General features: G+C 43.1%; 1 protein-coding gene across 2 annotated transcripts; it reads right to left on the bottom strand.

The window, feature by feature from the left end:
• Positions 1 to 263: 263 nt before the first annotated feature.
• LOC109090547 (ankyrin repeat and SAM domain-containing protein 6) lies at positions 264 to 10,585 on the bottom strand. 2 transcript variants are annotated; one of them, XM_042714869.1, is made up of 16 exons: positions 10,123 to 10,585; positions 8,118 to 8,644; positions 7,740 to 7,784; positions 7,058 to 7,262; positions 6,879 to 6,985; positions 6,661 to 6,800; positions 4,920 to 5,136; positions 4,741 to 4,790; positions 4,484 to 4,666; positions 4,215 to 4,377; positions 3,708 to 3,910; positions 3,436 to 3,622; positions 3,281 to 3,348; positions 2,902 to 3,018; positions 2,724 to 2,820; positions 264 to 891 (listed from the first exon to the last, which is right to left on the bottom strand). In XM_042714869.1, the coding sequence occupies exons 1-16, from the start codon at positions 10,374 to 10,376 to the stop codon at positions 842 to 844; spliced, it is 2,613 nt and encodes an 870-aa protein (XP_042570803.1). In that variant the 5' UTR covers positions 10,377 to 10,585; the 3' UTR covers positions 264 to 841. The 2 variants fall into 2 exon arrangements, with proteins under 2 accessions (XP_042570803.1, XP_042570804.1); XM_042714870.1 differs by having other exon boundaries at positions 3,735 to 3,910; positions 10,123 to 10,583.
• Positions 10,586 to 11,099: the final 514 nt, after the last annotated feature.

Here is an 11,099-nt window from a genome sequence, read left to right as displayed (position 1 = left end):
TGAGGAAACATACAGAATCTCAGCAGTGCATTTCAAAACATCATGTTCATTCATCTCCTGGACGAAGATCACCGGATGAGTCCTCAGAAAGAGCAGGTGTGGAGCCAAGAGATTTCATGGTGTTTTACGCCGCATTTTCACTGTATGAATGTCAGCATCTCTCCATCATCACTTCACATACAGAGTGTGATCACACTTGAACTACATCTGTAGTTGAGGCCCATTAGAACATCAAAAGAAGAAACAACACGGATGATCTTAAATGAATTGAATAAGGTTGGATTTAATAATGTTCCACAAACATTAAGATCTTTAAAGATGAATTTTTAATTCCACTGTAAGATGTTGAAATAGTTTCATAACAGTGAAAACTCTGAAACTAAAACCGGTTATTGATGTGATTAAACACTCTTCATAAATACAAATAAAACACAAAATAATAACAAGTGACAGTCCTACACAACTGCACTTAGAACAAGCAGATAAACATTTTCTCCCATAATCCTTTTATTTCTTCATCAGTCTGGAACTGTTTATATGTTCAGAGACACAAACACTATAATACTTCATCTTGCTCAAACTCTCTTCTGACCCAGCAGATTGCTGTACATTCATGTAAGAAGCTGAAATCCTGAAGGTTCAGTCATTCATGACCCTAATCTCACGACTACTCGTGGACTGAGTGCCCTCACTCTCTCACAGAGCCTCATGATGCTGTGGCGCCCCCCGATGTATGACGAGGGCGTTACACCATCAGCACGTTCAGCAGCCCTGCCGTTCCTCTGAATAATGGCCTGGAAACGTGTGCTGCTGCTCTAACACACAGGAGAAATCTTCATCATTACCGTCTGCTGGACGACTGCAGCTGATGGCGACTCCAGCCTGACGGGGCTGAACACAGATCATTAAGACAACACCAAAAAAAGCAGATACCAGACATGGTTATGTGGTTGCTAGGTCATCCAGCTTCACGTCTGCTCTCTAGACAGGTTTGATGACCTCTCCAGGCCCGGTTTCAGAACCAAATCACTGAGGGTGCTTCTGAAAATTGTGAGGGTGCTCACAAATAATATTAATCCTAATTTCAACTGTATGAAAATAGTATCATCAAATAGGGCTTAATTTCAGCGATGTGTAATCTAACATAATGGAGTATATGTCCATCACTTAGGTAGGTTAGGTTAGACTACTGTATGTGCATTCAGACTGCACATTTTGCTGCGTGATATGGGGGTAAAAATCCCCTCCCCTTTATGATTTTTTTTCTTTTTCTTTTATATACCATATAGTAGCAATATCACATGAAGAGTGCTGGTTTTCCCCCAAATATAAGCACGACTACAAATGCAATGATGATTTTATACTGTGTTTGGATAAACAAGAAGTTAATATTAAATATCCTAACTTACAGACACAATAGGCTACTGCCTTTTTTGTTCTATTTCGCCAAAGAAAATAGTTCCAAACAAAGCCACAGCAGAACTGCTTTGCCTCTCGAAGCAAAATTGCCACTAAATTGGACAAAAATGCCCCTGCACAAACAAATTGCATCTATTACGTCTGTTGCTAACAAAGTGTAAATTAATAGAAAGTGTTCATTTTAGGCGCTTTTACAGTATTGCGCATTATAACCAATCCCACACGATTCTGTTGACCTTAGGAATGCAATAGCCAATCAGAGGCATACAGATGAGTCTGAAAACTGAAACTCATCAGCTTTGTTGAATGCTCACTCTGACTGAATTCCGCGAATTCTCTCTCATCATAAACAACAAAGTGCAGATGTACATAGAATGTAACTAAGGTATTCATTTCGCAGTGTAGAGAGTTTCAGTGATTATAATGATAGTTTCATTTTTTGAGAGTGCGATAGATCAAAGTTAGTGATAATGTAATTTCTGTACATAATTTATTCGCCGTTTGAATAACCTTGGGAAGAAAGCGTTATCAGTTTCTAATGTTTTAATTAAATGGTAATCACATTAAATACAAATTCAGTCCCATTAAACATATTTTACATGACACCCATGTCTGGTTCTTGCCTAAAAAGGTTTATGATGTTTGTATTTAATAGATTTGTCTGCTTTTAGCCTTACCCTGGAGTTGGTTCACCCTCGGCCTATGCATGAAAGCATGATGAAAATAATATCATAATTTGAAAGATAGTGTTTATGCATTAATTTTTCAAATTTGTGTATGTGTGCGCAGCTGTCTGTGTGTTTACTGATGGTAAAAAAATATATATAATTTAACGCTATAACGCTATTAATAATTTTATCTGAGGGTGCTTTCGCTTTTGTTTGGGGGTGCTTAGCACCCCCAAGCACCCCTGTAGAACCGGGCCTGGACAACTCCATGAGCTCTTGTCAAGAATGACTTAAGATCATCATGTGACTGTAATGCTGTTGTGATTGTGACAGTGTTGTGACTAATGGTGTTGTGATTGTAACTGTAACAATGTTGTGATTGTAACAGTGTTGTGAATGTGATGCTGTTGTGACTGTAGTGCTGTTGTGATTGTGACTGTTGTGATTGACCCGAAGTTGTGACTGCAGTGCTGTGACTGCAAGTGATTTGAGAGTGTAATGATGTTGTGATTTGTGAAAGTGTTGTGATTGTGATGCTGTTGTGACTGTAACAGTGTTGTGACGGTAGCACTATTGTGATTGTGACAGGGTTGTTACTGTAACGTTTTTGTGGTTGTAACGTGTTGCGATACTCACAGCGTGGATATCCCGACGGTCGAGGGTTACTGGCGCTGCTGCCAAACGACGACTGGAAGTTATGGATGGTTTCTTGTAAAATCTGTCTTTCCCTCCCCTGTCATGAGAAGATGTTCATCATCACATTATTTACAGTTCAGATGAGCCTCCATTTCTGCCCGATCACATAAACACTCACTTTCCCAGCGTTCAGCTCTGATATGGCCGCCAGTATCTGCTGCCGCGGCCCGTCTGTTTTAATTCCCAGCTCTTTCAGGTCTCCGTCAGTCAGAGTCAGAAATGCCTCCATATCCACCTGCATCAAAACATCCATCACTGTTCATCAGACAGACAACAGACGGGCTTGATCTGCCTTTGAATGATTTAATTCAGAAAAAGAGAGAGGCGGGCGATGGAGGAAACCAGAGAAATAAACCGGCCTCTATCTCAATGTGTGAAACACTGACACAAGGGCTAGGTGGGGCTATAGCCCCAGGGCCTGAGCAATGAAGGGGCCAGTGATAGGTTGTTGAGGAAAGGAAACAGACAGACAGAAGATTGACAGATGACAGACACACCTCCTGCTCCTCAAAGATGGGCTGATATTTCTCCAGAGAAAGTTTCCTCAGAATCCCTGATAATTCATCTGTGTATGAGAACAACAATCAGCAGCCTAAATACAGAGAGAGACTGTATGTGTGTGCATGTGTGAATCTGTGTGTGCATGTCTGACCCTCGTCCGTGATGGTGCCGCTGCTGGAGCCGCCGCTGCTCTTGGACCTGGGCTGCGTGGATGCAGATGAGAGTGAGTCTGTGGCGGGTGGTTTGGGTGTGGGTGATGGAGAGGGCGTGAGGGTGGGCGACGTGCTCTTGGACGTGGACGAGTTTCCTGACTGAGGCCGCTTCTTTAACTCCAGCTTCTGAAACACACACAAAGAGGTTCAGAACTACACAGACACACACACACACACACACACAGAGAGATTCAGAACTTCTCACACTCACACTGGCTCTAGCAGCACTGATACACACCCGTCTGGAGTGGGCGTCTGTGTGGTCGGTTAGGCTGATGTCCGGCGCGGAGGGCAGCGGCGTTGGTACAGGACTGGGAATCTCAGCGGCGGCCGGTGTCCTGCTGTCCAACAGACCGGCTGCTCTCTTTCTCTGAGCCACGATCTGAGACAGAACACTGTCCGCTCCGCTGCCACCTACACACACCAAACAGTGTGTTTCTACAGCAATTTATGCAGTACAGATGGTGACAAAGCAGCTTCACAGAAATAAACAGGAAAATAGCAATGTAAATGTTCCAAAATTCATCACTTTTAAAACTAAATGAATTACAGCGAGAGCAATTCGAAAACATACAAAGTACTTTGATGTCATACACCGATCGGTCTGCGCAGCTCTGCTTTAAGTCGACCACACCTATTATTCAGATCAGTTCTGTTCAACACATAATCATGTGATTTAATCGGGTCAGGTATGACATCAGCGAGTGGGTGGAGTCACCTGAGCGGTTGTGGGAGTCGGAGGCGTGACGGTTGACTCCTCCCACACCATTGGATCCACCTGAGGAGTGGGCGGAGTTATAACTGCCTGAGTTGGAGGGGGAGGGGCCTTTAGTTATGCTGGGAAACTTGATGGACCTGCTGACCACTCGACTAATGGATGACTGCAACACACATACACACACTCAGCAGTGATTATCTAGAGAAAACAAGACTCTCTAATTAAAGAGAACAATTATAATTATATAATTATATAAATAGAAGTCTCACTATATCAGAGTTGGCGCAGCTGCTCCTGCTGGGTCTCTGCGGCATGTTTCCGCTCCGGCCTTCCTTCGCCGCTCCGCAGCGCTCCGAGTTCCACGGCTCAAAGTTTGATGGCGGCAGGAAGGGCGGGATGACGGCCTTCAGCTTCTCATTGGGCAGACGAGCGAGCGGCGCTCCGTTCCTCAGCTGACAGACCAATAACGATTCAGACAATCACTAATTTCAAGACATTGACAAAAGCACAAATGAAACAAATGTACCATCGTCGTGATGAGGAAGTCATCTTTCCCACTTCTTGTTCCGTTCAAACCTACAACAGAACAGTGTCAAGGCTTTACTGCATGTTATTTTTTTACTACTAATTGCTTTTGTAAACACATGAAGAACATTTAAGATCAAGCACAAACGGCTCTCGATGAACTTGAGCAGATCCACGCACCGCAGTCTTTACTCTTGCTGGTCCACGCGGTGCAGACGTCTGCGTTTGAAGCTCCAGCAGGAGGCGCTGCAGCTGCGCTCGACTCCTCCGCTTTCATGGTAGCGTCCAGAGGAACCTCGTCAGGGAACGGAGCGAGCCGATTGGTGGAGAGCCCATGTCTCAGTGTGTGCGTCAGCTTGAGTTTGCGGAAGCGGTTGGACATGCGATTCCACCAGGACTATTGAGACAAGAGGGAAGACGTCCTGACAGCAGCCAAATATAATCAACACAACTAAAAACTCCCAACCGGGAAAAGGAATTCAGCAGTGAATATCTGTTTGGACCGTTCTGATATTAGATTGGAACTACATGTAAAGTAGAAACGTTCTTTTGAAACAACACCAAAGTCTACAGCGACATCCTAAACCGTAAAATTACTGTAAACACTATGATTTAAACAACAGTACTAACCATTTCAGTTTAGACAAAAACACAGTTTCATAAAATTATAAACCTCACATTTTAGCCTAATAAATGATTATATAATTGTTCTGAATTCAGAAACACAGTGGTTCCAGCAGTTACCACTGTAAACAAAGCAGTGCTGCGCTTATAAACATCATATGAATAAAATGAACAGAAAATGGCACTGAAACTTTTCTGAAGACAGTCAGTTTCCTTCAACGTCATGCAGTTTTTGGTCTTGAGATTTGTATTATGCTCTTATAAACTGATGAGCCGTCGACCTGCTCACATGCTCACTTTTGTCTGCTAATAAGACTAGAGATCGACCATTGTATTACTTTTGCTGATTAATCGGAACCGATTGCTGAAGCTATGTGCAAAAATCCATGCCGGTAGTTTCTCCGGGCTGCGTCCGTTGCTGGAGTGTCACGAACATTAGCACCACCTCAAATGGTTAAAACAATGTGACCAAAAACACACACAAGTCTGACCCAAATGTTTAATGTCACGATTGATTCCATCAATTTCATTAGTTTATATCTGGCTGGTCACTTTAATGCATTTGTTAGCCAGTGAAGTTGCAGATTTAAAGCTGTGATGTGAGAAAGATACTGATGTGTTGATTCAGCTGAATCATTGTTAATGCACAAAATGACGCTCTAGGCTGGAAGATTGTGTACTGTGCATTTTCAGCTAAATGTTTGTCTTTCTGTGGCTCAGATAAAGTCTGTATGCTTCATACTATAGAGAGCTATAATATAAATCGAGCTTTTTCTTTCCCGTTCGCTCTGGTTTTTTTTACACCGAACTTCAACCTCATCTATGCTGCTTTTTGATCACTCTTGAAGATAACTTTTGTCCGTTTGATGATTAAATAAACTGTTTTAGGCCACTGCTTGAACTGAATGCGATGCGTCTGGTGTTTGTGACTCCTGATACCTGAGTTCTAGATGCTGTGCGACTGCCATATTTTATTATTTTGATTAGAAGCAATTCAAGTGTGAGCGTGTACATACAATATCTATATGTTTGTAATTTCAATGCTATGGCCTTTGTGTAGCTACTTAAAGGTGGCAATCTGTTAACATTAATAAATGAACTATGAACTTTAATGATCCATTTATAATTAATATTAATATTTTTATTCATGTACAAAATATGGTTCTATTTTAGTTTTGGTTCAGTATCCATTTTAAAAACTATCGGTTCTGGTCCGACTGGTCCAACCTAGCTATCGGTCGACCTCTGAAGGAGACAGCAGCTTTAGGGGTCAGAGGTCAGTTACAGTGATCGTTACCTTCAGGCCGCCTTTATCATCAGGTGGAAGAGGAACATTTAGAGATGCACGTCTCTTTAGGGTTGATTTTCCTCTGTGTTTGCTCTTGTCCTTCTCCACCTGCATGCAGACGGAGGCTAGCAGCCGCACCAGCTCCGTGTCTGACGGACAGAAGGAACATCAGCGTCACACGCAGCTCAAGCAGTGAACGCAAGGCAAAGCACGAGCCGCACGCTCACCAGGGTCATTCAGGAGCATGACGAGGTCGAAAGCTGTGTATCCGTTCTTGGCTCTCAGGTTGACGTCAGCGCCCTGATTCAGAAGAAACTTCACCACGTCTTTATTCCTAATGAAGGACAGAACAGGAGCTGAAGAATCTCACGAACACCGGCGCTGTCACACACACGTGTTTACGTACCCGTGATACGTGGCCTGCATGAGCGCCGTCCAGCCGTGCACAGAGTCCTGTCTGTCCATGTCTGCGTGCTTCTCCACCAGCAGCTGCACCACCTCCAGCTGCCCGCTGACCGCCGCCATCATCAGAGGAGACGCGCCGTCTGCGTTTGAGACGTTCACCTGAGACGCGTCCTCCTCCACGATCTCCTTCACCAGCTGAGCGTTTCCTACAGCAGGACACACCAAATCCAGCCATCATCACACAATCGCCTGATTATCTGAGATCACATGCAAACTACAGAACCTGAGGGAAACCCACTGCAGCTCACTCATCACGAGCGCTGTGATCATTAAATCCCCCAGAATCAATACCATACAAAGCAGACGTGAAGACACGAAACAGCCAGAGGCAGCGTCGAAACGACCGCCATCTACGCTGATAAAGGAACAGACCACCTCAAAAATCAGTGTGAAAGCAATGAAATTAGGACAGAATTATCAGCTGTAACACTTCGATCCAAATTTCTTCATTTTCGATACTTCAACACTACTATTAATACCTAATCTTTATTTTTTGTTATTCTAAGCTGTTACAATTGTTTGATGTTTAGGGTTCACATAAATAAAAGACTTCATATCTAGCCTATACTGTATAGCAGTTCACCACAAATAATATAGAATTCTAATATTACATGAGAGCTCACCTAACTTCAGCGCATGGAAGACATCAGGCCGTTTCTTCTCATCATCTGTTGAGTATTAAAGAAAGCAGATGAAAATGGCAACATTAATGATATTATTGCTCTCACTGGTCTCTCGAGCTGCTGGTGAAATCAGTGAAACCTGCCAACAACTAAACCAACACTAACCAGTCCAGCACACACACAGAAGAAGAACTACGTCAGATGTGAAAATGAAGGAGACCATCGCTGCAGAAGCTGCTTGAAGCAGCCAGCTCGTATGTTTAAGTGTCATGCAGCTCTCACAGTCATCACGGTCCATTACAAAAGTACTAGACTCTGACTCTGATGTTCTACAGAAGGGTTTTTCAGACGCTCCTGGGTGATGCTGGAGGTGTTTACCTGGCTGTGGCCGGACAGTGGTGATGGAGTCCAGGTAGTTCTTCACCTCTTTGTGCTGCAGTTGGAGCGCCACCTCGAAGGCCGTCTTGCCCAAGACATTGAGATGATCAGCGTCCGCTCCTCGCTCCACCAGCTGCTGCGTCACGCTGACTGTCCCGCCGGCCGCTGCCAGCATCAGCGCACTCCAGCCCGTGCTCTTCTGACAGAAGTTCACATCCGCGCCCCATTCCAGCAGCAGCCTGACCACTGCCTCGTGTCCGTGCTGAGCGGCGGCCAGCAGAGGCGTGATCTCCAGAAACGTCTTGCCGTTGTCACCGTGGACGTTGTTGTTCCCACTTGCATTTCCCTCCGCCACCGCCAGGTGGTCAAAGTCGTCCACGAAGGCGCCGTTCTCCAGCAGGAGTTTGGCCACGTGAGTATGACCGCCGCGCACAGCCATGGTCAGGACGCTGGCTCCCATCCGGTTCCTGCCGTTGATCTCTGCGCCGTTCTCCAGCAAGATATGAGCCACGTTCAGATGACCGAACCTGCAGACAGGAACATGGACAATCAGCGTCTGATCCCAGATCAGAGAATCAGAGTCAAAAAACTGTGCATAAATACTAGGGATGTAACGATTCAATTCGATTCATGATTTTGATTTCACGATTCGATTTTCTCATGATTTGAGATTGAAGACATTATACAGTAAATGAAAAAAAGGTATCCTTTATTAGAAAATTGCTGCATGTTTCTTTGTGAAATTGAAATATAACAAAACTGAACAGAAATTTTAAAACAAACCCCAAATCAAATAAGTTACACAAAAGTAATCTCTTCATATATATATATATAAAACTAATTTAAAGTTAGAGGCAACCACTGGATTTTAATCATCATCCAAACAAAGATGCAGCATACATGCAGCATGAGTAGTTTTTAATCTAAATTAGACTGTAATTTCGAAATTTCAATGCAAAAACAGAATGGTCTGACTTTAGTTTTGTGAAACTATACTGCATAAAACATTTGAAGGAAACAGCAGAAGCTCTGAATGAGACGCAGATTCACTCTCTGACAGCAGGTGGTGCTTATCAACAGCAATGATACAGTGTTTCCTTGGTTACCACTGTAAACAAAGCAGCACTGTGCTTATGAACACTACTTTAATATGCATCATTCAGAGGCAAGATGAAAAGAAAATACCTCGCAAACTTTTCTAAAGACAGTGAGTTCCCCCAGAGATAGATTCATATAAACTCTACTCCAAATGAATCGCGATTTGTTTAGCATCTCAACCGATTTGAATCATCACATATTTTAATCGGCTCGCGGTACATCGTTACATCCCTAATAAAAACTACGAAAAATGACAAAACACACAACTAAATGACTAAAACGTTAATATTATAATATAAACTAATCCAAAATATTAATAAACATAATATTATCTCAATGATATTAAAATAATCTAAGATACACACGCTTGCAAATGCTTTATTGTGTCAAAATAAAACGTAAAGATCTGTATACCATGTTCATTTTAATTAAACTATGTAACACAATAAACTAGAGCTATGAATATTACATTATCAGTGTTGATCCTGTCTAAATAAATGTTATAATTAAGTGCTCTTATTATAAAATAAATGGAACTGTGTTCAGCTATGAATGAACAGAGAATCCTGAAGAATTCATTCATAAATATCTGCATTATATTATTAATCTAGTGAGTGACTATAGCTGCAAACATGCTGAGAACAGCAGCCAAAGCAATTATAAATATATAAATAATCATTAAGAATTATCTCCAGTTTCCAAAGCCTGATTCATCAACACGAAATTCCAAATAAATGGAGAATTAATATGATACGATGAGCGCTCATATTTAGACAAACACATCACAGTAATAATGAGATTCAGTTGAAGACACTGATTCTTCTGAAGTGTTAAAGATGAAAGCGCTCTCGTTGTGTTTGTATCAAGCGTTCTGTTATTTTGTTACAGTAACGGTGATGCGCGTGACCTCGCAGCCTGCATCAGCGGCGTCCAGCCGTAATGGTTCCGACGGTCCACTGACGCTCCTTTCCTCAGCAGGAACCGGACCAGCTGCTCGTGTCCCCCGGCGGACGCGAACATGAGCGCCGTGTTTCCCTGCTCCTCGGTCCCGTCCACACGCGCGAACCCGCCCGGGTCCTCAAGAACGCGCCGCGCGCTCTCCAGATCGCCCTCATCGCACACCCGGAACCACAGCAGCGGGTTTACCGGAGCCAGACTCATCCCCGAACGGCGGAACCGCAGATCTTCTTCTTCTTAATGTTTAACGGCGGTTGGCATCCAGCGTAATTGGTGCATTACCGCCACAACCGCAGATCTTACGCACTTAAGAAGTTCTTCCAAGTAGGAGTTCTTCCGCCGCTGAAGTTGCGGAGTTTCGGAGTTTCTGCGCATGCGTACAATCCACGTCGCGCACAGACGCTTCCTCTGGGATTCAGGGATTCTGGGAAGCAGCAGAGACGGGACACCAGCTGGTCAGAACGAGCCTAACATGCATAAAAATAACACTACAAACCTCAAGCAAAGTGTAATCTATTAAAATGTAATCTACAATTGATTAAATACCATTAAATCAACCAGCTAATCAATTCAATTCAGTTCGTTTATTTGTATAGCGCTTTTTACGATACAAATCATTGCAAAGCAACTTTACAGAAAATTAAGTTTCTACAATATTTAGTAGTAGCTTATCAGTGGTGACTGTCAGTTTGTGTGCATATGGCAGAAATGTTCGGAAAAAATTAATTAAAGATGAAAACAAACAGACGATTAACACTATTAACAGCAATTATGCAATCAAACTTAGAGCAAAATGTGGTAGTTCTGTATGTTGTCTCTGGGTTAGCATCATCTGAGGTCCTCTGAGGGGTTGGCATCATCTCTTCTCAGGTGTTCTGGATCCAGACTGGAGCTTGTGTAAATCCTAGTTACCACGGGATGTAAATC

The sequence above is a fragment of the Cyprinus carpio genome, chromosome A24 (genome assembly GCF_018340385.1).
Source record: "Cyprinus carpio isolate SPL01 chromosome A24, ASM1834038v1, whole genome shotgun sequence".
In the NCBI taxonomy this organism is placed as follows: domain Eukaryota; kingdom Metazoa; phylum Chordata; class Actinopteri; order Cypriniformes; family Cyprinidae; genus Cyprinus; species Cyprinus carpio.
This window is presented reverse-complemented; position numbering and strand designations above follow the sequence as displayed.